This window comes from Arvicanthis niloticus, chromosome 2 (genome assembly GCF_011762505.2).
Source record: "Arvicanthis niloticus isolate mArvNil1 chromosome 2, mArvNil1.pat.X, whole genome shotgun sequence".
NCBI classification, from domain to species: domain Eukaryota; kingdom Metazoa; phylum Chordata; class Mammalia; order Rodentia; family Muridae; genus Arvicanthis; species Arvicanthis niloticus.
Genome location: NC_047659.1, coordinates 91618659 through 91644360, shown reverse-complemented (window position 1 = coordinate 91644360; position 25702 = coordinate 91618659). Strand labels below are relative to the sequence as shown.

The 25702-nt window shown below is 40.8% G+C and overlaps 1 protein-coding gene across 4 annotated transcripts in view; it reads right to left on the bottom strand.

Moving 5' to 3' along the window:
* The window catches only part of Ganc (glucosidase alpha, neutral C), a 53553-nt gene that overhangs the window by 22792 nt on the left and 5059 nt on the right, over positions 1 to 25702 (bottom strand). For 3 of the 4 annotated variants that reach the window (XM_076929554.1, XM_076929555.1, XM_034494062.2), the window contains 10 exons: positions 18195 to 18322; positions 15579 to 15758; positions 14173 to 14218; positions 10511 to 10577; positions 9319 to 9415; positions 7582 to 7762; positions 7229 to 7382; positions 4420 to 4655; positions 2899 to 3025; positions 1337 to 1416 (listed from right to left, as the gene is read on the bottom strand). In XM_076929554.1, coding sequence (XP_076785669.1) covers positions 1337 to 1416; positions 2899 to 3025; positions 4420 to 4655; positions 7229 to 7382; positions 7582 to 7762; positions 9319 to 9415; positions 10511 to 10577; positions 14173 to 14218; positions 15579 to 15758; positions 18195 to 18322 — 1296 coding nt within the window. The remainder of the gene's footprint in view (positions 1 to 1336; positions 1417 to 2898; positions 3026 to 4419; positions 4656 to 7228; positions 7383 to 7581; positions 7763 to 9318; positions 9416 to 10510; positions 10578 to 14172; positions 14219 to 15578; positions 15759 to 18194; positions 18323 to 25702) is intronic. The other variant, XM_076929553.1, reaches the window with a different exon arrangement.

The following is a 25702-nucleotide window of genomic DNA, read 5'->3' as shown; positions in this document are numbered from 1 at the left end:
CACTATGTACACCAGGATAGCCTTGAATTTTCAGAGATCCATCTATCTCTGCCTCCTGAGTGCTAGGATTAAAGGTGTGCACCACCATGCTTGGCTTCTAAGCAAATGCACTTCTAAGAACAAGGCTGTATAGTTTTCAAACATTTGCCTCCAGTCTTCTTTAGCACTTTTAAGACAAATATCAGCAAGTTTTCTTCTTATTCTCGTCCTCATTCTCCTTCTTTTTCTCTTTCTTCTCATTGTTGTTATTGATGCTGTTCTTCTTCTTCATGTAAGGATCTATCTACTGTACATCTCCATCTTTGTGGGTTATAAAAGCTCATTGATTATCTACTCTGGCACAGTATTGTGAAAGCAGTCACACACAATGAAGTCAATGACTATAGCCATATTTAGATAAGGATTGTTATCTATACTGCTCTGTTTTCTAATCTCCTAATCAATGATGCTCAAAAGCAAGTGTCTTGGGCTTAAGAGCTGAGCTTGGGAGACAAACAGACTTTAATACAAACCTTGGGCCCATCCCTTAGTAAGTGGGGGACATTTATGGTTTTTTTTTTTTAAACTCTCCACACCTCAATTTTATTATGTATAGGGTTAAGAGTTAATTCAGTGTTATTATAAAGAAGAAATGAGGTAATGCACATCAAATGCTTAAAATAGTACTTGGTCTGTGGTTGGGTATTATCATGACTGTCATCATCACCATAATGGTGAAATACAAGTCTCTAATGTGACTTCTCCAGTTCTTTTGTGGTTAAGATTTTAATTATTATATTTTGCTTTAGCAATGCATTATGGTTTTTAACAGTTCTTCTCAACCTTCCTAATGCTGTGACTTTCTAATAAAGTTCTGCAGGTTGTGGTGACCCTCAAACATAAAATTACTTTTGTTTGTTGCTACTTCCAAACTGTAATTTTGCTATTATTATGAATTGTAATGTAAATATCTGATATGCAGGCTATCTGGTATGCAAACTCTGTGAAAGGGTTGTTCAACACCCCAAAAGCGGTTGTTACCCATAGGTTGAGAACCACTGGTTTATAAGATAGTTTCATACTTGTCATATCCACCTTATTGCTGTACTTTAAAAGCTACATAATAAAAGCAGTCCTATGCAACTACCTTGTCCTTTCATCATTTCAGGTTAATTAGGAAACAGTGGGGGAATTCGAGGTTGGGGAGGTGGGAGTGGGTGGGTGGGTGGGGGCACATCCTCATAGAAGTAGGAGGAGGAGGATGGGATGGAGGTTTCTGGGTGGGGGGGATGGGGAAGGGGGATAACATCTAAAATGTAAATAAAATATCCAATAAAGAAGAAGAAGAAAAACCAACCTGATAAACAGGAAAAGCAAAAAGGCTGGAATACCACTCTCTGACCTTGGGGTTGGTGAAGTCCAGGTAAGATGAGAGACCTATAGAGGCACAACAATGGGTAGTCTGTCAAGAACAGTGAGGTTAACAGTAAGATGTGTGGTAAGGAATATGCAATGTGAGACATCAATGGACACCTTATGTCAAATATAAAGGACAACTGAGAGAGGCATGGTCTACAAGGGAGAGAAGGTAATCTTTAAAGTGACAAGCTCATGGATGTAAAATGTGTGTGCTGTTTTTATGGTTTTTTAAAAATGCTTCTTTAATGTCTCCTTTTCTTACAAGCAGTAACCAGTTCTCTTAACTTCCAGCCAGCCCTCTTACCAGTTTCCAGCCCAGTTCCTTCAAACATTTCTCCCGATTGTTCTAGCCTAAATGCTTAGCCCAGCTTCTCCTGGCTCAACTCTCACGGTCTTCTCTTCTCTCTCTGCTAGCCCAATTCACTTTCAACTGTCTCCTAACGATATCTCTTCTAGCTCAGCTCAGCTTCTCCTGGCTCAATGGTCTCCTATTTTCACTCTGCTTAATCTCTTTTCTGCACAGCTGTCTTCTTTAGCCTACTCAATCTTCTCTCTTCCTGCACCAACTGTCTCCTCTAACTCTATCTCTGACTATCCTTCTGCCACCTGGACCCTATTCTTTCTCTCAGCCTCTGTTGGCTTTTTATATCCTCTTCTGTTCCCAGAAGTCCAAGAGGCAACTGATACTGACTTTTATGGGTTCTTCCCTCTGAGCATCATTGATTAATTAGATGATTAGAAAACGGAGCAGTATAGACAACAATCCTTAGCTAAATATGGCTGTAGTCATTCACTTCATGACTAGCAGCTGGGGATCTTTTAAGGGGTCAGACACAAAATAAAGCACACTACACAAGGACCTGGCAAGGAACAAGTATTGGGATGGAGCCTGTCCTTCACTAATGGCCTGAGAAAGGTCAAGCAAGGATGCCAAATCCTTTGCAGTGACTTCTGATTTTAAAGAGAACACAGACTTCTTCAAATGGTTCAAGGGAGAAAAGGAAGGCACAGGCTACTCCACAGCACTTGGACTTATGACACTGTGGTGAATTCTTTCAGTCTTTGAGAATTCTAACGAGGCTTTAAACTAACAGCTTTTGCATCTAGAGTTCTACAGGCATGGAGGCCATTTATGAAAGTCTGAAAGTCAAAACTGCAGGCTAAAGCACAAAGTACAATCATCAGGGAGAGCCTGCCAGACACTGCCCCTCCTTGCTTTCCTCATCCCTTGCTTCCAATCTCAGAGAATAACCTGCCACGGAGACGAGCTTGTTTGCGAATTTTTCATTCTCTCATCTATCTGATCACTGACTGATAATCACACTCATAGCTCATTGCACGAGGTGTTAGGAAAGATATCAAAGAAGGAGATGGCATGGCTCCCTTACATGTGCCACAGATGTGGGTGGAAAAGAAAGAGATGCCTGAGAGGAATGAGAATGTCAGCTATAGATGTTTCATTAGTTAAGACTGAAGAAGTGGAAATAAGTGATACCATACCAGGCCAACATATTCCTTCGAAGTTGCCACCCTCTGGATTCCTCACAAAGAAGCCCTGTTCTTTGGCTTGAGCATAGATTGTGTAGTCAGGATCCACTTTGATGTGGGGGTCACTGATAACCACAAGCTGTCAGAACATATTTTAAGACTATGTCAGTTTTATAAGACTTATGTTCATTTAGGTGTTTTGTCCATAGTTTGGAGGGTTGAATTTTACTCAGAAACTACAACTCACTGAAAAATTTGGACATTTGTAAATCCCTGTAACATTTCATTCAAAAATTGTTCTTAAATCTATCTGAATCCTGTTATAATTATTACAATTTATCATTTTATTATTATTTTACATTTATTTATTTACTTATTTATTTTGTGTGTGTGTGTCTGGAGTTGGTTCACTCCTGCCACCAGGTGTGTTCTGGGACTTGAACTCAGGTTCTCAGACTTGGTGGCAAAGTGCCTTTACCCAGTGAGCCATTTCAGCAGCCATGCATGTCTTTAAGATGATATTTATTAAGCTTTTATCTGTCTGTGATACCAAGTGCTATATGAAAGGATTAACTGGGCAAGGTCCTAACTCCCTAAGTATTTAGGGGAAAGATGACACTGATGAAAAGAAATCAAGAAGAGGCCTGGGAGGTAACTTGCAAGTACAGTCAGGTCCTTACAAGTATGAGGACCTGATCTGAGCCTCAGAACCCATGTAAATAAGCCAGGTGTGGTGGCATGTGTTTGTAATCCCAGCACTGGGAAGATAGACGCAGGTATATGGTCTTTGGGGTTCTATGGCCAGTCATGTCAGTGAGAGACCATGTCTCACAAGAAAGAAAAAGGAAATGACACAAGGCTGTCCTCTGGCTTCTATAGGCATATGCATGCACCCATCTTCCCCCACCACCCAACCCTACCAAACCACAGAAACCATGGAAATGACATGGTAAAACCAAACCCAAGCATCAAAAACAGAAATACCATCTAAACAAGGCTGATGGATGGCTCAGAAGCTAAAGGTGCTTGCTGCCAACCATGAAGATCTGAGTTTGATCCCTGGAACCCAAGTTCCATTAGGTAGAAAGACAGCATCTTTTCATGTGCTTCTTGGCTATCTTTACTTGAATATCTTTTTTGGTGGGCTATCTATTCAAGTCCTGTGTTACTTCTTTAAGTGTTGGGAGTTTTTTAGTTGCTGAATTACACAACTTGTTATATATTCTGCCATCCACTCCTGTTTGTGTCTCTGTCTTGTATGACAGTTGTATACGCTTGCCTTTCTCCACCCACTCAAAGATCCCTTTATCACTAGCATAGCATCTTGAACACTGAAAGGTCTGAAGAAATGGGGGATGGAAAAACAGCTTTGCTGTTAAGATCACTGGCTGCTCTAACAAAAACCTGGGTTCAATCCTTAGCATCCACATGGTGGCTCTTAACAGTCTGTAGCTCCGGTCCCAGGGGATCAGATGTCCTTTCCATCCTTTAAATTTTGGGATTAAAAAGCTTTAGACATCAGGCTGACTTCACCTTGCGTTTTTTGCTCCTGAGCAGCTCTTGCATCCTTTTGGGGTTTGCAAATCTCTTTTTGTCCCAGGTGAAGTACTTCTTGTCCTCAGTGTGCTCTATGTCCAGCCACATGACATCATATGGAATGTCATGCTCATCAAAACCTGCATCTACTGCCTTCACATCTTGTTCATCTTCATAGTTCCAGCGACATTGGTGGTACCCCAAGGAAAAAAGAGGGGGCATGGCTTGTGTGCCTAAAAAAGATGACAATGGAAGCCACCAATGTTATTCAATCAGTGGCCATCTCCCCTATAGCTCAGGTACTATAGGTACTGAGCTTGACACAATATAGAATATTAATAGAAGAACGTAGCAATTAGGGTGTTGGGGCAGGTATATAAATAAATGCTGACCTGAGGTATAACTGCCATGCTAAGGTATCAGTCTAGTGCCGTGGGGACACATACACTCTGCTTCCAGAGTAATGTGAGATCTTTAGATGTTTCCCTGGGTTCAATGAGAAGAGTAAAGGCCTTGAATAATAGGTAAGAGGAAGCCAGGCAGGAAGACAAGGTAGAGCTTAGAGAACAGAGACAGGCAAAGAAGTACATGTAGTCTCAGAGAAAACAAATACTTCAGGGATGACAGTGTGAGAGGCCAAGAGAAGCTGAAACTGGAAAGGCTCAGTTATAAAGAGCCCTATATGTCAAACTCAGAATTCTTCCCATATTTTTTTATATAAGAAAACATATCAAATGGTAAAATTGGGCTGTAGATGCAGCTTAGATGGTAGAGCACTTGCCTAGTATGCACAAAACTCTGGGTTCAAAATTCACAGCACCCTATAAAACTGGAGGTAATGCATGCCTGCAATCCCAGCACTTGGGAGATGTAGAGACAGGAATCAGAAGTTCAAAGTCATCCTCATCTACACAGAAAGCTCAAGACCATCCTGAGATACACGAGAACCTGTTTTCTTTTGTTGTTTTTTTTTTAAAATGAGGCCAGTGAGATGGCTCAGTGGGTAAAGGTCCTTGCCACCAAGCCTAATGTCCTGAGTTCTGTTCCTGGGTCCTACCTGGTGGAAGTAGAGAACTGATTCATAAAAATTAGTACAACAAAGCAGCTTCAAAACAAAAGAACAAACCAAAAGGAAGTAGACTCAACACAGATCTGGAGGGCGGGACATATGGGAGGGTGGTGTCTGCTGAGCCAGGAAGAGTGAGAGGACAGATCTGGAGGGCGGGACATATGGGAGGGTGGTGTCTGCTGAGCCAGGAAGAGTGAGAGGACAGATCTGGAGGGCGGGACATAAGGGAGGGGCAGTGTCTGCTGAGCCAGGAAGAGTGAGAGGAGGGTACAAAGGAGAGGAGTTCGTGCATGCTTCAGAAACCTCGAAGACAGGCACATGCTCCTCACATGCTAGGATGCCAAGGACCCAGCCAGGCACCAACGGCTTCCATGTAGAGCCATATGACAGGTGGCTTATAACGACTTCTAGCTCCAGAGGCTCAGTCACCTTCTCATGGACTCTTGGCACTTTATCTCATACATATATACATAATTTTAGAATAAAAATAAATTAAAGTAAACATTATCATCAGTATCTTTAGAGGTGAAAAAAGAGAATCACACAATAGAGCAAGACAGTGTAAAGTGACTAGGACTTCAAAGAAAGACAGAGATAGGAACATTCTCAACATCAGAAACATGACAATAATGAAAGGCCTGGGAGATAAGAGGAAGAAAATTTCTCAGACAAGAGGCAAAATGAAAAAGAAAGGAAAAACAAGAATGGAAAACTACAAAGGGGATAGTAGAGACTGTTTGCCAGACTGAAGACCACCTAGACAGATGTGTCCACATCTCACCGTCAGGACAGGAATAAATCAAGTGACCTTGTTGAAAAATTTCAGAATATTAGTGATAAGGGTAGTTCTGTGGGAAAAGAAAAATCATGTGCAAAGGAACACAACAGTTGTTTTGGAGCAAGAAGACAGGGGACAGGAGAGAAATGCATTTGAATTCTGAGGAAATGGAGCTGACTCAGTTACCAGCCTAGGGTGAAGGTAGGAGAAAGGTGGCTTATCTCTGCAAGGAGTAAAGCATATGTATTTGCATTTATTTAGCCTGTGTGTATGTGTGTTTGTGTGTGTGTGCAAGTGTGTATGCATGTATGTGTGTATGTGCGTATGCATGTGTGTGCATGTGTGTGTGCATGTGTGTGTGCATGTGTGTGTGCATGTGTATGTACATGCACATATGGAGACAACTGGTAGGGAGTTAGTTCTCTATTTCTACCATGTGGGTCCCTATGTCAAACTCAAGTCTTCAGGCGTGGTGGCAAATGTCTTTACCTACTGAACCATTCAAACGTTCAGGACAGAATACTCCTTAGCTACAGGGGATTATTCTTAGAGACTAAAGTTTCAAACAGGCATATGACAAGGGTTAGGAATTAGAGAGGGGACAGCCTAGTACAGTAGTTCTCACCTTTCCTGATGCTGCTATATTTTAATACAGTTTTTCATGTTGTGGTGACTCTCGATCATAAAATTATTTTGTTGCTTCTTCACAACTGTAATTTTGCTACTGTTATAAATCTTAATGTAAATATTTGATATGCAGGATATCGGACATGTGACGGACCCCCCCCCCCCGTAAAGGAGTCGAGACCCACAGGTTGAGAACTCTTCTAGAGCCCTATTTAGCTTGTCTGTATATAATGAAGATGGGAAGAAAATGCTTGCTACTTAAAACACTTAGAGACATTGCAGTGATGATGCACAGGACAGAGGAAATCTAACAGAATGAAGAATGCTTGTACCTGTGATATACGAGTATTGTTTGAAGACGTCAGCAGGTGTAGGTCCTGTCAGTAGGAAAACATCAATGATCCCACTCTCTGACATCCAGTGCACATCAGTTCGGCACCGGACCTTTTGCTTGGCAGCTGCTGAGCCCATCTGGGTCAGTGTGTACTGGAGAGAGAATGAAAGCTGAGAAATTTCACTGTATCCCATAGCATCCAGTTCTAAGTGAATCCATCTACATTAGTAGCTCCTACTGACATTTGTTGATTACACTGCAAAGCTCTTGGTACAGGAAAATGTTGCTGCAAAGGAAAGGGCTCAGACTCAGTGTGGAAAGTCTAGTTTGTAGTCACACTCCATAGCTCACCTCAACTTCTGGCTCTGTGTTGATTTCCACTAGTGTTTCTGAGGCATTCAGCCAGAAAATGCCTACAGTCCTGCCCTGTTTGTGGGCCAAGAGATAAGGCACTGAACCATATATGCCCATTTTGTCATGCACTTGGTATCCATAGACGTCCAGATTATAAAGACGGTATGCATCTCCATCTCTGAAACACAAAGGAAGCTTATCAACAAATACAAGTGGACCGTTCATGAACAGAGAAGCTGCATCCTCTGTAAACAACATTTTACCTCCTGCCATGCATAAAGTCACACACTTATAATCCCCAAACGTGGAAGGTAGAGCTAGGAAAACTAAATTAGAGGCCAGCCTGGCAAGTAACAATACTCCACATAAAACCACTCCCCTAGGAAGCTTCATCTCTCCACTTGCCTGAAGGCTTCCTGGCCCAACCTGGTGCATGTGATTCTCCTCCTTTGTCTCCACAGGTTTCCTGGATATCTTAGGCGTAGAGCCTGAGCTACATTTTCTAAATGTCCACTGTAAATCCTCCAGAATAGCAGACACACTAAGCTTCCTCCACTGGTGCACTATGTGAAGACTTCTCTGCAATTAAGGCAAAAGTAGTGCATCCTTAACATGCCTCCAGAGTGCTGAGCTGGGAAAGATCTGGAGCAGGACAGAGGCTGGGGAAGTGAGACTAGTCACTCTGCCTACCAATGAAATAAACAGTCCCAAACCTGACGACCTTATCAGTCTCTGCTTCTCTTTGTTTTTGGCTCCTCTTTGGCAGATGCTCTGAGATCCATTTGTCAGTAGTATCAGTATGATCTATCTCTTTAAGGGAACCACAGGTAATTGGAGATGCCACATTCTCTTGCTCATTCTCCTCTTTAGAGTGAAAGTCCTGTTCTAGATCAATATATATATAGTATTCCCCCAGGGTTCCCCTCAACATAATAAAAGCAAACCTCCACTTTAATTCCAATTATTCCTTATTATTATTTCTGTATTTTGGGGTTCACTATTACAGTTTTTAAAATTAATTTGAGTGTGTGTGCATGCATGTGGAAGTCAGAGACAGCTTTGTGGAGCTGGGTCTTTCTTTCCACTTTTATGTCCTGTCCTAGTTTCATTTCTGACAGATACTCTCACTAAAGCAACCTAGGGGAAAGAGCTTGTTTGTACTTACAAGGTACAGTCCACTATTGCAGACACTGAGTCAAGAGCAGAGACAAAATAAATATACAGAACCTTTCTTGCTTGCTCTTACTAAGCTTTCAATTCTATTATACTGTTCAGGACTCTGAAAAATACTAGGAAGGTTCTCAAACTCCATAAGTAATATTAAGCCACAAACTAGTTAATAATTGTGGTGGCTTGAATATGCTTGGTCCATGGGAAGTGCCACTATTATGAGGTGTGGCCCTGTTGGAGGAAGTGTGTCACTGTGGAGGTGGGCTTGGAGGGCTCCCAGTGTTCAAGCTCTGCCCAGTGTGAGAGAGAGCTTCCTCCTGGCTGCCTGTAGGACACAATCTCATCCTGGCTGCCTTTGGATCAAGATGTAGAACTCTTGGCTTCTCCAGCACCAAGTTTGCTTACAAGATGCCACGCTTCCCACCATGATAATAACAGACTAAACCTCTGAAACTATAAGCCAGTTCCAATTAAATGTTGTCCTTTATAAGAATTACCTTGGTCATGATGTCTCTTCACAGCAATAAACCCTACACTAAGACAAGAATCCTTACTGTCACTTACTTGGTATTTTTAAGCTGGTGTGACTCTGCATGTTGAGGGATTCCATAGAGATGTTCGAATCCATGAAGGGAGAAATCCAAACCAACAGAGGAAGGGCCTGCCAAGACCAAGACCATAGCTAAGTTTTGCTTTTCATAGATCAATCTAAAAGATTGAGTTAATTTAACTAACAACTAGCTGGGAGTAGAGAGATCTGAACCTGTCCCAACCAAACAAAGCTGTATACTGATTTTGATAATAAATTGCTGCGATGTCTGGGGACTGGTGACTGTATATGTGTGTGCATATAAAAGCACACAGCCACTAGTTATGCTGCCTGGGCTGTGTGCTGGAGCTCCCTTTGCCCTTGATACTGAGCACTTTTATCTTGGCTGGATGCGGTCGTGTTTATCTTCTGCCTGATAACCTTCCTTGTCTGTGACTTTTTACAAGAACCACCATGTTGAGAGCAGCATGAAGGCCTTCCTTACATCCTTTATGTATGACTTCCCATGGTTGAGGTCTGTGATGAGTAAGCCCATCCCCTCGCATACTGCTAAACCTGTGAGAAATGTCATAGGCGGGCATGCAGCACCTGTGACAACAATGAGGAGGCCTAAAAATGTTAGAGTGGATGAGTTATATGATGTGGGTCTCATGAAAATAGAGTGTGGAATTACAGTTGTTTGATTCACTGAAAACACCAGGCAGTGTGCTGGCCCAGGTCCTGTCCTAAGATTATAAGCTGTACATGGCCCATGTAACTTTCATTCCTCTATAAGCTATATATAATTACTTCTCTGTTGTAGTGCATTATTGAAGTATAGGGAACCCAAGTAGGAGATTTCTGTTCATCTTACAGAAGTTACTTGTTTTAGGTGCCAAAGCTGAAGAAATCTATCTATCTATCTATCTATCTATCTATCTATCTATCTATCTACCTATCTATCTATCATCTATCTATCTATCTATCTATCTATCTATCATCTATCTATCTATCTATCTATCTATCTATCTATCTATCATCTATCTATCTATCATCTATCTATCTATCTATCTATGCCACTAGGGATTGAATTCAAGTTGCTCCCACATTAGCCAAGCACTCTATTACAGATCCGTATTCCCAGACTTCAAATGACCTTTACACATACATGTTTAGCTATTTTGGAATGATCTATTTTAGTGTTATGTCTCAATTTTGTCAATTTACCATTAGCTTTGACATCCACAAATTTTCCATATTTTTCTTCCCACAGGCCCAGGTCCTCTTGATCTTCCTATTTGGATAAAAAGGAGATCAAAATGAGTTTATAAACTGCAAAAAACTGTGGTCACCATAACAGTATATCTTATTTGTATTATTAAGAAGCCTGAGGCACTGGCAAGATGGCTTAGCAGGTAAAGGCCCTTGACTCCTAATAATGCAAGCTTGACCACTCAAGTTTAATCCCCAGAACCCACGTAAAAGTGGAAGGCAAGAAATACCCCCACAGTGTTGTTCCCTGGCCTCCACATGCATGCCATGCCCTACACACAAACCCCTACATACCATACCCTACACACATGCATCATACACATTCATACTATTAACTACTAACAAAAGAAATTTCAAAACTGAGAAAATGCAGGATGTGTTAGCACATGCCTTTAATCCCAGTACTTGTGAGGCAGAGGCGGGTAAAGCTCTATAAATTAGAAGCTAGTCTAATCTATATAGTAAGTCAGTCTCTGTCTATCACTCTGACACTGTCCCACCTCCAAAAAAAAAAGGAAATAAAAGAAAAAAAAGACAGAGAAAATGAGTCCATGTTTTTGAAGATTGGCTTATGTGTATTTAATAAATTTAATTTTAAATTTATGGCTTATGTATATTTAATAAATCAAATATATGTTTTCTATAAAAGTCAATATTTGTAAACCTTTTTTTTTTTTACGGTGTTAAAATATACATAATGTACACTGTATCTCTTAAGATTTCCAAGTACACAGCCCAGTGTTGCCAAGTCCATTTGCTCTGGACCTCCCTACTAAATACCAACTCTCCATTTCCCCCTCTGCAACCCTGGTAAAACCATCTATTCTCCAATCTGTGAGTGTGACTTTAGTCACGGTGTAAAGTGGACTCTTATTGTATTTTCTCTTTTGTGACTGGCATACTTCACGGGCTGTCTCAGGTCTTACTCACTTTGTAGCACACATCAGAACTAAGACCAAACTATTCAATTGCATGTACAGACCACAGTTTGGTTGGGTTCTGTGTTTCTTCTTGCTTATGTTACTGTGGGTAATGCTGCAATGGTCTCACTTTTGGGGACATACAGGAGCAGGACTACTGGATTTTACTGCAATTCCAAGTTTAAGTTTTTGAGGAACTGCTATATCATTTGTCACAAACATCTTTATGTGGACTAAAATAAGCAGTGTTTTGAAAAAAATGCAACCTTTGTATGTAGAACAACTAAAGGGGATTAAAAGGAATTTTTTTCTTTTCTTTCTTTCTTTTCTTTTTTGTCTTTTTTTTTTTTTTTTTTTTTTGAGACAGGGTTTCTCTATGTATTCTTGGCTTCTTGGCTGTCCTGGAACTCACTCTGTAGACCTGGTTGTCTTAGAACTCATAGAGAGCCAGGCGATGGTGGCGCACGCCTTTAATCCCAGCACTTGGGAGGCAGAGGCAGGCGGATTTCTGAGTTCGAGGCCAGCCTGGTCTACAGAGTGAGCTCCAGGACAGCCAGGGCTATACAGAGAAACCCTGTCTCGAAAAAACAAAACAAAACAAAAAAACAAAAACAAAAACAAAAAAGAACTCATAGAGATCCATTTGCCTCTGTCTCCTGAGTGCTGGAATTAAAGTCATGCACCACCCCATCATCCAGCAAACGGAAAAACTTTCATGTAAACATATGAGGTAAAACACTGAGAATCTAATAACTTAGATCAGTTTTAATTTTTTTCACATTTATTTATTTACTCATTTATTTGGAAGGCTACATATGCCACAGTTCACATGTAAAGGCCAAAGGACACCCTACAGGAATTAGCTCACTCCTTCTACCATGTGGGTTCTGAGGATTGAACTCAGGTCCTAATATTGGCGCCCCCTGAGCCATCTTCCTTCCCAGCTCAGGTGAGTTTACAAGCAGACCCTGGTTTTGCTGAGTTTTCCCTCTTCAATCAGATGTCTGCTTGTGCTGGTTTGAGATGTCAGATGAAATGGATGACAGTGATTTCCCAGGTCTTGCCTCTCTCTACTGCTACAACTTTTTCAATTTTACCTAAGAATGAGAACAAATAAATAAACTATATATGAAAGAAATTTTGCTTGAAAATGAGTTATTTGTTCACTTCTAGATTCTGTAAAGCAATTCTGTGCTTCTGAAGTCACATCTGAATGCCCCAGGCAGAAATTATGCTAACCTGGGGCTAGACATGGGCTTTAGAGTCTGTGGAATCTCTTAAACAGTTGAAATTTTTCCTATACAGATGATTTGTAACATCAATAAACTTTTTTGTGACAAGATCTGTGTCTCAAAACTGCTATTCAAGCAGTCTAATGAGCTGTCTCCCCAAAGCGGACTTGATGCATCATAACAATTCTGTACGTAATTATGCAGTTATTTTCTCTGCTCAGAAACAAAATGTTTCTCACATCCATCCACATAGATGAGTCTTAAGAAAAAGAAGACTTAGTCCGTGGAGCACCAGAAATACTTTTGACATTGCGAAAGGCTGTGACAGCTACTGTCAAGACTGTGAGACTATGTGGCTGTGAATGAAGAAAGATTTCTAGTCAGGTATGAGGTTACACATAACCTCAACATTCATGAGGCTGAGGCAGGAGGATTGCTGTGAGTTGGAGGCCAGCCTGTTCAACATAATGTGTTTCTGATCAGCCTGTGCTACAGAATCCTGGGAGACAGTTCAGTGGTAGAGTATTTGCTGCTTAAGTGTGAGAACTGGCATTCACCCATGTAAATGTTACGTAGACAGAGCAGGCTGCACATGGGAGGCAGACAGGTGATCCTCAGACTGTCTAGCTGACAGCGGAGTCAGTGAGTTCAGGCAAGAGACTGCCTCAAAACATGAGGTGGAGAGTGACTGAAAATGACAGCTGGTGTCAACTTCTGGCCTGCACATACATATGCATGTACACCAAATCACTCATGTGCAGAGACATGTGCATGCCATACCCACATACACAAACACACAAAAGACTTCTAGATGGTCTATTTTTCATAACTCGGACAAAATAATATTTTAAAAGCAGAAGTGGGACCATATATCTCTATGTTTAAAGCCTTCTTTGTTCTTAGGGTTAACTTAAAAATATAAACATAGCTTAAAAGAAGGTACACTCTGTGATGGACTGGGAACTTAGATCTGTTTAATGATGAACTACCAATTCTTCAGCAATGCCTGCCTGGCAGGAGATGGTCTTCAACAAATTTTGTTAAGTAAGGAACATTGCTAGTCTTTCCATAGAACAGCCTCCCTGGCTCTTTAGCATTTTACCTGACTCCTTTCACTTTGTGTCCCTTCCTTCTCATAAAAGAAACATATGGATAATAGTACAACATACACACACACACACACACACACACACACACTCGCATCAAAGAAATGTAATAAAATATAAGTTAGAGAATGATTGGGGAAGACACCTGATGCTTATTTCTGGCTTCCACATCTGGCATGCACACACACTTACAAAGACTAAGATGCTAAGATAAGAGAAAGACAAGGACAAGTGACCCCTTTATATACAATAGCACATTTATCAAGCACCCTTCTGCAGAAGAAGAGAGTAGAATCCACTACTTGCTTACACACTGGAGTGTTAAAGAAGATCAAAAGGAAATTGCTAGATCTCATTACCTGAGAGGTGTCAGCTGGTGTATTTTGTCCATTTCCTTTGGTAGCTCTGTTTTAAATACAGATAACATTGTTTCACTTAATGGGAAGACTGGTGGTATTTAATGCAGTGAAAAAGATTTTTCATTTCCAAATCTTTATAAATCCCATCCTTTAATTTATTAAATATGACATCATTATAGACCAGGCATGGTGACACATAGCTGTAATCCAAGGATTTAGAGGGCTAAGGCAAGGCATCACAAGTTCAAGTTCCCCGTTGCCTACAAAGTAACTTCAAGACTATGTCTCAATAAAAAAAAAAAAAAAGAAAGGCAAGTAGGGGCAGTGAGATGGTTCAGTGGGTAAAGGGGCTTGCTGCTAAGACTGTGGCAGTTTGGAGAGATGCTTCTCTCACTCTCACCAAGGGTTGTCTGAAAATCTCAGTCTGTCTTTGCTAGTTCTATCATTAGAACAAGTGAAAATAAATTTGCATTATATATTTCCACATGATGATTTTTTTTTAAGTTGTAACTTTATTTTTGAAATGTTAGCATTGGAAAATCTTACTAATTATCATAAAAGTAATATATGCTTATTGTGGGAAAATTAAAAAGTAATAAAAAGAAGGAAAACTTAAATACCAAAAAAATCCCGATCTACTCTTCTACTCTGTCTTTATCTTTTTTTTTTTTTTTTTTTTTTTGGTTTTTTTCTGAGACAGGGTTTCTCTGTGTAGCCCTGGCTGTCCTGGAACTCACTCTGTAGACCAGGCTGGCCTCGAACTCAGAAATCTGCCTGCCTCTGCCTCCCAAGTGCTGGGATTAAAGACATGCGCCACCACCACCCGGCATTACTCTGTCTTTATCTTATAAATATTCACACAATGACCAAGGCATCATCTCACAGGAGGGAAAGTTTACTTGGGCTCAGTATTCCAGAGGGGTAAGAGTCCATGGTGGTGGAGTGGAGGGGGCAGGCAGCAGAGATGGTGACTAGAGCAAAAGCGAGGGCTACATCTAGAACCACAAGCAGGAAGCAGGAAGTGAACTGGGGACAGGGTCTGTCCTTTTACTATCAAAGCCTGGTTCCAGATACACACTTTATCCAGCAAGGTCATACCTCCTAAGTCTCCCCAAACAGCAGCACCCACTGAGACCAAGCATCCAAATGTCTGAACCATGGGGACATTTTATTTCAACCATCACATTCTTCAGCTATTTTTTTTTAAATGGAGAAACAGTAAAAATAGTACAACAAATATGTTAGTACATAAGTTTTTCAGCCACCTTTAAAGTCTTTTTGGGAGAAAGGGGAGAAAGCTCAGCCAGTAAGGCACTTGATGTGCAAGCATGAAGACCTGCGCCCAAAGTATTTCAAACAGGCTTTGTTAAGGTAGGCCTTAAGGGCCAGGTAATGTATACAAATACCTGTGCTTGTGAGGAATCTGTAGGTGCTCAAAGTATAATTTTCCCAGGGAGTTGATGCTGATCATAGCCTCGTTCTTAGATATCAAATCGATCTTGAATGGGTTTGCTGAGATATGACATTTCAGATCTCCTTTTCTATCTGTCAGTATTAGGCTGCCTGTGTCCCCTGAGCAGATCAGCCTGCAAAATAAAACAGGAAGAGAAAAATCAGTTGCTACAGGCTTATGTGATTCTATGTGATGTAGAGTGTTGATTGAAACGATCTTCCTGTGACAGAGAACTGGAAAGGCCTACAGTAAGGAGCCATCATGGACATTGAAGAAAGAGCTTGGACAGAACATAACTCAACCGTATATTTCATAACCACAGGTAACAAAGTTATTCAACACTTCTAGGTTGAATTTTTAGCTATAATGTATAAATAATAAAATTAAACACTAATAGAGTTTTGGGAGAACATTAAGTGAAATCATGCATGTGAAACAACTGGTACAGGTTAGACACACGAATAAACAGTCATAATCATTTCTGTCTATAATGGCTAGTAACACTTGAACACATAGAATCTGAATATTCTTATTTATTTTTAATTTTGAAATTGCATCTTAAAATTTTGTGTGTCATATGTGTGTATGTGTAGGGATCTGTATGTCCCACAGTCTTAGAGACAGCAACTATTCTGATGAGCCACTGACAGCAACTATTCTGATAAGCTTGGCTGTAAAGGCTTTCTGGATTAGTTAGGATCTGACAAAAGGTTTGGAAGCAGTGAAGGTTGTTATGTAAGGGCATAAGGAACACAGAAATCCCTTTGCAAAGTCTATCTCAGTGGGAGTCTTTTCAGTGTGCTCAGGCATGGCAGGGCCAACTCCATCAGAAGTAGGAAGGTGACAGGGAGGTGGCTCAGTGGTTAAGAGTGAGTGTTGCTACTGCAGAGGCCTCACATCTGCCTGTAACTCCAGCTCCACGGGATTTGACACCATTTTCTGCCCTCTTTAGGCAAACAGGTAGTGTAGTGTGAGTGCACATAAGAAAAAACATTCACGGAAGTAGCAGGGAGAGCGGCTTCTGCAGGAATGGAAGGCTCAGGCTCATTGGAGTTTGGAAATCTGGAGATTAGAATTATCCAAATCTTCTCACATTCAGGCATTTCTAACTTTTTGCAGCTAATGCCCCAAATCACAGATCTGAGGGGACTATGACCTCAGCCTTTGATCTAATTCAGCAACCTGCAGACTTTATTTGTAACCATAGGGACTCTGTTGCTATGTAAGATACAAAATAGTCATAGAGACTAATTAGTTTTCTAACAATGTTGTGAGTTCAGAATTTCAGACCCTGAGACTGTTCTTTTATGTCATTAAATGCTTCAGAGAAGCTGCTGGCAGCCAGGCCACCTCTGAGTTTTGAATTCTGAGTGATAGTCAAACTCTGCTATATTCCCACCACTTAGTTTGCTTGGTAAGCCTCTGGAGCACAGAGGTTTGTTCCTAGTTGTACCGATTTGCTGGGTTATCATAACAAATGATCATAGGCTGGATTGTTTAAATAGCAGGTTTGTTTTTCTCACAGTTCTGGAAATCTGAGGTATTAGCTGGTTGGCCTCTTGTAAGACCCATCTCCATGGCCTGCAGACGGTTGCTTTGTAATTGTAAGTGTCCCTGTGGATATGTCGCCAGTTTCTTCATCTTACAGGGATAGCAGTCATGATTTATTAAGGCCCACTAACATGTTCTCATTTTAATTTAATCCTCACTTTAATATATCTCTATTAATATATCAGAACTCTGGCTACAAAGGAGTCTGGGAAAGGGCAAAGGCTGCTTTCAGCATTTCAGTTATTTTCATAGATGAAGTAGAAAGTATAAAGCAGTCAAGACTGAAGTAGGATTGCAATATTTACCACACAATATTTATATTATCTTACTATCTATTGACCATATGTTTTCATGGTCAATAAAATAACCTACACAAAATCATGGTAGTGATATGGAGAAAATTAAAGCATCTGTCTTAACTTTATATTCTTTCAGGGATAAACCAACAGAAATCACCAGGCAATGTAGCTGGTGTTTCACCTGAAAGCCTGGGGAGAGCCAATGGAAATCTTACAAGTACTTGAAAATGCTTTGGTCCTGAGAGAGTTTTTTTTTTTTTTCCTAAACACTGATAATTAATTTATTTCTGGCTCTAAATAAAATTAAGGGTTAGGCATCTGAGACTGTCCTTAATTAGAGTGAGTCTGTCTGACTGTGAGAGCTGGTGTATTAGGTCTCTCGAGTCATGGCACTAATCCAAGGAAGCATATTAACCAGCCTTTCTTCTACTTAATTCCAAACTCTGCCAAATAAACTACTGTTGCTGTGAGAAACAGAGCAGGCCCAAAGTTCTGTCTCTCCTCATTGGGAGGTACAAAACAGTTTTGGGATGGGAGTTAAAGAAAACAGAATCGATAATATAGAAAATTTATAAATTTATCCCCAAATGATTGACTTCTAATCCAGTAATTGATTTAACTTTGAACAGACAAAATAGGGGTGAAAAAGGAATCCATCCAAGGTAGGACGAAAAGAACATGCCAAGGCTGTGCATAACAGACCCTGCTCCGAGGCTCACCTGACAGTTTCTAGCTTGCTGTTGACGACATCAGGAACTTCATACCTTGGTTTCAGCGGAGTTTCTTCATTGATCTTAAGTCTGAAAATGTCCTTCTCTATACCACAAACTTCAGCCACAAGAGGAATCTGGGAGTTAGAGATTTGAGATCAGTTTCAACAGGTTACTCAGTGGTAACCTATTCTAACAATCAAATTACAATAATTAGAAAGCATTTGTTTAAATTATTATAGGCCAAGCAAATTGGAGAATGTAGACAATAAAATAAACATGTCCTGAATATATGCTTGTTCTTGCTTGGTTGTAGCTGTAGAACAAGAAATCTCTTCTGTGTGTCTGTGGCTAGGTAAACATATGGTTGTCCAAACCAGGATCTTTAGAGTGAACGAAGTCTTTACTAATATTCAAACTGAATAATTGCATAAACTGCAACCAGAATTGAAAAGATTGAGACATATAACCAGGTACAGATGTGCTAAGAATTTGAGTGTTAAATTCAGTGTAAGCAGTTAAATTCAGTTCCAGCTGAACGAAAGGTGAAAGAAACAGGCCCAGGAAAAGAACTGAGAGGACTGATGATCTTTACAGTTCTTAAGAGTAGATGAAATGAGGCTTATTTACTAACAACACACTTTTTACAGCCAGGAATAATAATAGGCTTCTAGGGAACTTTCTCAAGGGGCTCAGAAATTTAGGTAAAAATGTCCTACAGGAGGGATGGAAACAGCATAGAAGTAGGAAGAGAGTAAACCTGAAAAATAAAACTTGAAACAACGGGAACCCACGAGAACAGAAATGGCTGGGTTTGAGTCACAAAATGAAGCATCTAGATCCGAGGATAACTCTAAAATGGGGTTTTAACCAGTGCACCATATTACACTGCTCTACTGCAAGGTTATCGTAGAGCACACTGCTGAGCACTGGTTACACATGGGCACCTACATGGTTATGTCTGCTATGACAAAGGCTCAATGTGAAGGGCCATGTGATGTAGTGTAAACGACAGGATGTGGGGAAGCAGAAGACAGGCTGCACTGAAAACATCAAGCAGCATCTGAAAAGCCACTTGACAGGAACCTTGCAGTTAGGACTACAGGCAGCAGTCAGGGCACAGATTCAGGAACACCGTCCTGAAGAGCAAGCAGCTAGTGCTGTAGCTGCAGGTGCAGTCATAGTTGCTCTAAGACAGGCTGTTATAGAACTGACTATAAGTACTGCTGATGTGCTTACTTTTTCACATATTTGAGTTGTCTCAAGTATGCTATCAGAATCCCACCATTTGAAAATGCCCAGATACAAACACCTGAAACTCAGGCTATCTATTCACTCCCAAGTTAGACATATACTTTCATGGTTCTTTTAAATTCAACTAACATTTACTTTACATTTAATATTGTGGTCACTGAAGATGAAAGAAACACACAATTTACATAAAGCTGAGATTAAAAGTACAAATGAAGAGCTGGTGGCAAAACAGGAGGGGGAGTACCAATGTGTACAAGGCGAAGACTCTGGGAAGTCTCTCTTGGGGAGGAAAGACCTAGGCAGTGCCTCCAGGAATTGGTGGGAGGGTAAGGTTTTATTGCTGTGATAAACACTATCACTCAAAGCCACTTGGGAAGAAAAGAGTTTATTTCACATTGTATCTTACAGTCTACCATGAAGGAGGTCAGTAGAGGAACTGGTGGGAGGAGCTGATGCAGATGCCATGGAGGAATGTTGCTTACTGGCTCATGGCTTGCCCAGCTACCTTTTTTATATAGTTCAAGACCACCTGGCCAGGGATAGTATCACCCACAAATAGCTGAGTTCTCCTACCTACATCAGTCATTAATCAAGAAAATGCCTCACATACAACACAGGCTAATTTGATGGATACAGTCTTTGAACTGAGGTGTTTTCTCCCCAGATGACCCTGGGATCTGATTCTTCTTAATGTTTTCTGCCTATGAGTCAAATATTGTCAAACAATGTTAAGAATGTAAACAGAACAAAATAAAACAGAAAAATGTAAACAGTGGGCCTTCGTATATTTTGTTTTTCAAGACAAGGTTTCTCTATATAGCCTTGGCTATCTTGGAACTTACTCTGTAGACCAGGCTGTCCTCGAACTCAGAAATCTGCCTGCCTCTGCCTCCCAAGTGCTGGGATTAAAGGCATACACCACCACTGCCCGGCTCAACAGTGGACCTTTGTTGTAGCACCCACTAATGGGTTTGTTTGTTTGTTTGTTTGTTTTCCTTAAATAAGCTAAGTGAGTTGCTGGGTGGCCCAGTTTTGAATCTTTGGTTGACAACTCCCTTGTACCCAACTGCTGGTAAATATAAGCTGAACATTTCTTCCTTTGGCAGCTGTTACCATGGCAATCAGCTGTCCTGAACAATTCATGAAAGGCTTAGTGAAAACTATATCTCAGCTGCAGAGAACACCACAACCAAGATGCTGCTGACCCCACATACATCTGCTTCCAAGGCCTTGCTCCAGTGTGGAGCCCTTCACTTGAGCTTTGACAAGCCTTGATAGCCACCAGATGAGCTTGCCTACAGCTTCTCTGGAGGGCTGCTGTAGATCTTGTAATAGCAGTCCTCAATTAGGTCAGGAGAAGGAGTATCTCCCCTAGGAACTCAGAAAAAACCTCTGGGCTGTGCTTATACAACGCCTTCCATTGCTAGGAATGGAAACTGCCATTAATGGAATTGCAGCCTGAGCCCAAGCACGCCAGACTCCTTTTCTAGATGTAAACTAAGCTGTTTTCCAGTTTATTAGTTTGCATATTACAATGTGTTATTTATTTTCCTATTACTTAGATAGGTTCACATAGCCCAGGCTGGTTTCAGACTTGCTATGTAGCTAAGGATAAACTTGAACTCCTCATTCTTGTTCCTTCACCTTCTAAGTGCCAGGAATACAGGAGTGTGCTGCTCTTTTTACATTAGTCTGAGAGACTTCTTGCAGACCCACCCCCACAGTCTTGTGTTGCAACTTTAGGCTCTAGTAAAGTAGTTTGAAGAATATTATGTTTATTTTGTGGCCCTTCTCCGAGGTAGAACAAGCTTAGCTGGTTGCATAAAAGGCTCAATTCATATTTGTAATCCCAACACTTAAGAGACAGAAGGATCACAAGTTCTCCTCAGGTTACACAGTAAGTGTAGAAACCAGGCTGGTTTCTACAAAGATTGTCTGAAAATTTAAGATCAGTGGTAGTGTACACCAAAAACTTGGGACATAGAGGCAATAGGACCAAGAAATTCAAAGTCATCTATAACTACTTAACTAGTTCAAGGGCAGCCTGGAATTAGGGATGCTATTTTCTTTTTCTTTTTTTCTTTTTTTTTCTTTTTTTTTTTTTTTCTGGTTTTTCGAGACAGGGTTTCTCTGTGTAGCCCTGGCTGTCCTGGAACTCACTCTGTAGACCAGGCTGGCCTCAAACTCAGAAATCCGCCTGCTTCTGCCTCCCAAGTGCTGGGATTAAAGGCATGCGCCACCACTGCCCGGCTGCTATTTTCAAAAACAAACCAAAACCAAACTAAAAGAAAACCTAGGGCTTCAAGCTCCAGTATCAGCATTGACAACAGAGATGTGGCTGAAAAGTTCCAAAGTCATCAGAAGCCTTTAGAGTCCTGATGTTCAAAGCTCAGAGCTGCAACACCAGGGGGTTCTGAGGCTCTAAAGAAGCAGTAAGACTTGTGATATCCAAGGCTGGAAGTGTATTGTCCAGAGCGGTCTGAGAGCCACTGCGAACTAAGGGCTCCAGTGCCTGAAGCTCTGATCTGTAACTGTAAAGGCAGGACAAGGGTCCAAGAGTGACTAGCAGAAGTCTGTAAGAGGTAGGACTGCATAGATGAGAGGCTGTGGGAACCTGAAGACAAAAGTAGAGGATTGAGGTCCGTAGAAGGGTTGGAGAGGAGAGAACAGCCAAGAATTAAGAGAGTCAAAGGTCCTGATGCTCAGCTCAGGAGGTATAACTCTAACTAATTAGTGTTAGAACTCAAAAAACAGTTATAGTAAGTCTCTGCTTTGTATACCAGCTTTGAAGGCTTCGAACCATAGCTTTAGTTCTCAAAGCTGAGAGCTATAAATCACTGAATTTGGAAACCCAACTTACAAATCTCTGGCATGCAGTGCTATCTAGGCTAAGGCAGTTGTCTCTTTGATTGTTCAGATAGAATGACAGAGGCCCCAGCCAGCTGTTTGTGATAACTGAAAGCATGGATTCTCTAAAGAGAGGAATGGTGACCTTGTGCTAGTTTTTAGTTCATTTCCCATAGGCAATTAGCCCACCCAGGTATGGCTCTATTTGACAATTTCCCAATTAACTGCTTGTTGGCCACCCAGAATAAACAGTGGCCAACTAGAGTGTAGCTGTGCCCTGTCCGCTGAGGAGGTGGCTAGTCGGGAAAGTCTCATTTTAATTTCACTTAGATGAAGAAGCAAGGAGTAGGTTCATGTAGATGCTTAGAGATACATGGATCCTCAAAGAAGCTGCTAGAAGTATCTCTGGTGAAGCCATGTTAACAGGCTGCAAAAGAAAGTAAAAATGCTTACAAATGTTTATCCAAATCAGAAGAAAACACCAAAACCAGCCATAGAAACTGCATTAAAAACAAAGGCTTAGTCCTGCTGGCTTTGTTAGAGCCACAGAAGGCAACATACATTTCCCTGCATTGATGCCAAAAGACCAGATCTCTGCTTCTCAACACATGGCACATTTTCATTCAAGGCAGAAAGTTGGTAACAGTAGAAGGGAAAACTAAACCAGAACAGTATTTAAAAGGGGACATTTTTCTTTTTGATTTTTTCTTCTAACAGCTTCTTTATTGAACACTTACTGGTATATTTATAGACATGCACTATCTTTTTAACTCTGTGTGATATTAGGCTTCTAAGAGCTCACGAGGGGAGTCTTCAAGATGGAACTACTTCCTTTATAAGAAAAGACCAGAATTTGCTTTTTCTGTGTCTTTCAATCATGTGGGGATACAAGGTGGCTATCTGTAAGCCAGGAAGACAGCAGATGTGCTAGCACCTTGGATATTAATGGACGAATCTGTTGTTTAAGTCACTTGGTCTATGGTATTTTGTTATGTCAACAAAGTAAACTAAAACAATACTGATAAAGCTTGATTCTGTTTCTTAATTGCTTATTGGGAGTGGACCTGGGGAAAGGAATTGTATTTCAAGCATGATAAGTAGTCAAACTCTGAAGTTAATCATTTAAGGCTATACATGTGTGGGGGCGGGCAGCTGGGCAGGCAGGCACCAGGAGTTCTGGGTTTGTTAGAATCTGCCTCTTCAGTGCAATTTGAGAACTGCAGCTGTGAGCTGACTATGATCCTCTTAGATTTTGAACTGTTTCTCTGAACCTGAAAGTGGAGAAAAAAAAAAAAAAAGCTATTGTTCTTATTAGGAACACATATGCAACTTGTTTTAAATCTCCGGACCACACTGGTACCTGATGTGCAATCTCCTTAAGACCTTTGTCTTAGCCTAGAAATAACCTTGGGCCCTGTTCCATAGATGAGATGGCCATAGAGTACAAACAACTTCTCCGATTACTGCCTGCATCTTCACCATCCATTAAAGCAACGCAAGGCGATGGAATCCTAAGTCCCTGTTACTTAACTCTGCACACCACTAGAACATTAAAATGGAATCAGGCAGAATTTCAAGGTGACTTTTAAATATATATATATATATATATATATTTGCCTGAGAGTAAACAGATTCCCACACAGCTTTGATATTTTCAGTGCCTGAGTGAGGTTTCAAGTGTTTACAAAGATCTCAGCCTTGGGGGCTTTGTGGCTGGCATTTCAGACACTGTTCTTTCTACGAACTTCCTGCTTCCCTTGAAATCCGTCCTCTGGAGCCCTCTGCACTGTAAAGTCTTTTTGGATGGCATCCAGTTCTGTTGGGCTCTTGTAATTGTGGGCTTTTACTCACTCCCCAGTTCCCAGTTAATGACTCAGAGGCTTATTTTTATGAATAAATGCCTAGGCCATAAGCTAGGTCTGTTCCCTGACTTATATAACTTATATTAGCCTATATACTATTCTATGTCTGCCTCTCAACATTCAGAATCCAGAGTGAAAATGATCTACTGTGACATGGGAGGTGACATGGGAGGTGACATGGGAGGCACGTGTAGGAGTCCGGCACTAACAACACTGGGGTCAAGCTGTGTTGAGAATTTAATTTTGGTTTATCACTGGTATTTAAAATAACTCTGCCTCATGTTCTTTGCTGCAATTTCTTTATGATAGTAGATTATTCAAGAAGTTCTATACACTAAGTCTCCCCAAGGAAGGATAAAGATTTTATTTCCAGATTATGGTCACTATAATTTGTTTCAGACATGATGAAGAGAAGAACAAAAATGAGACAATTATCAGGAAACAACAAAAATAAACAAGACAAGAAAGTTCCTGACATTCACTAGTAAGCTCAAGATTTCTGGAAATCCTCTTGTGGGCTAATTATCGGGAGTCAAGTTTGCTAAACACTAATAGTTTCTAAATTAAGGTCTTCTAGAACCTTCAGCCAACATTGTGCAATAATTTTTATTTTATTTTCTGATCAGTTTCCACATTAAAGCATTACAAGACAGGAGTTGCAGTAGTCACAAGGAGATTTCCCACAACTTTCAGTTGAAAGTTAACATCTGAGAACTAGAAATGGTGAGCCGGTGGGGTCAGTCTGTAAACTGTTAGTGGGCCCAGACCAATCTTAAATGAACTAGGTTTCCATCTCAAGAATTATCCGTTAATTCATACTAGGTTGAGAGGTTCTGTAAGCTCAGGATGGTTTTAGAAGGTGGCGGAGTACTAAAAGTAAGGATTACAGCGAAGCATCAGGTGACTTGAACTTTCTGGTCCAGCTCAAAACACTTGTATAACTGACCCATCTTTGTGACACACTGTAGTGTGGTAAATTGAAAGGCGAGAGGGAGTTATTAAGATATCCTATAGTTTGTAGTAACCATGGTGGCATACTAGTGAAACAGCTCAGATAAAGAAGACTCATGTCTTGGGTTTTCCACTACATAATATTCTTACCTGTTTCCTAGCCTAAATTTGGACATTTGCTGAATCTTCCCCTTGTTCAGGCTTCATGAGAAACCGTATTCTATTTTAAAGTTCGGGAGTGTGTATGGATCTTTGATAGGATCTGTCAAAGACAGAAAAAATACACCTACGTGACACTGGGCAAATTTTGTTTTCCTTACTTAATGATTGGGGGACAGTACACTGTATGTCTTAGGTGCATTATAAAAGCAAGTTAAGAGGAAATGACACATGTAAAACATCTAGAAAAACATGTGGCACACAGGCAAACTCTGTCAATATCTGCATCACTGTGAAAGTCGATTAACCAGGCATAATGGCAGATGCATGTGAACGCAGCACTTGGGAGACAGAGGAAGGAAGATCAGGAGGTCAAGGGAAGCCTCAGTTAAATAGCACGTTAGAAGTCAGCTTGGTCCCGTGCAACCCTGCCTCAAAAATTAA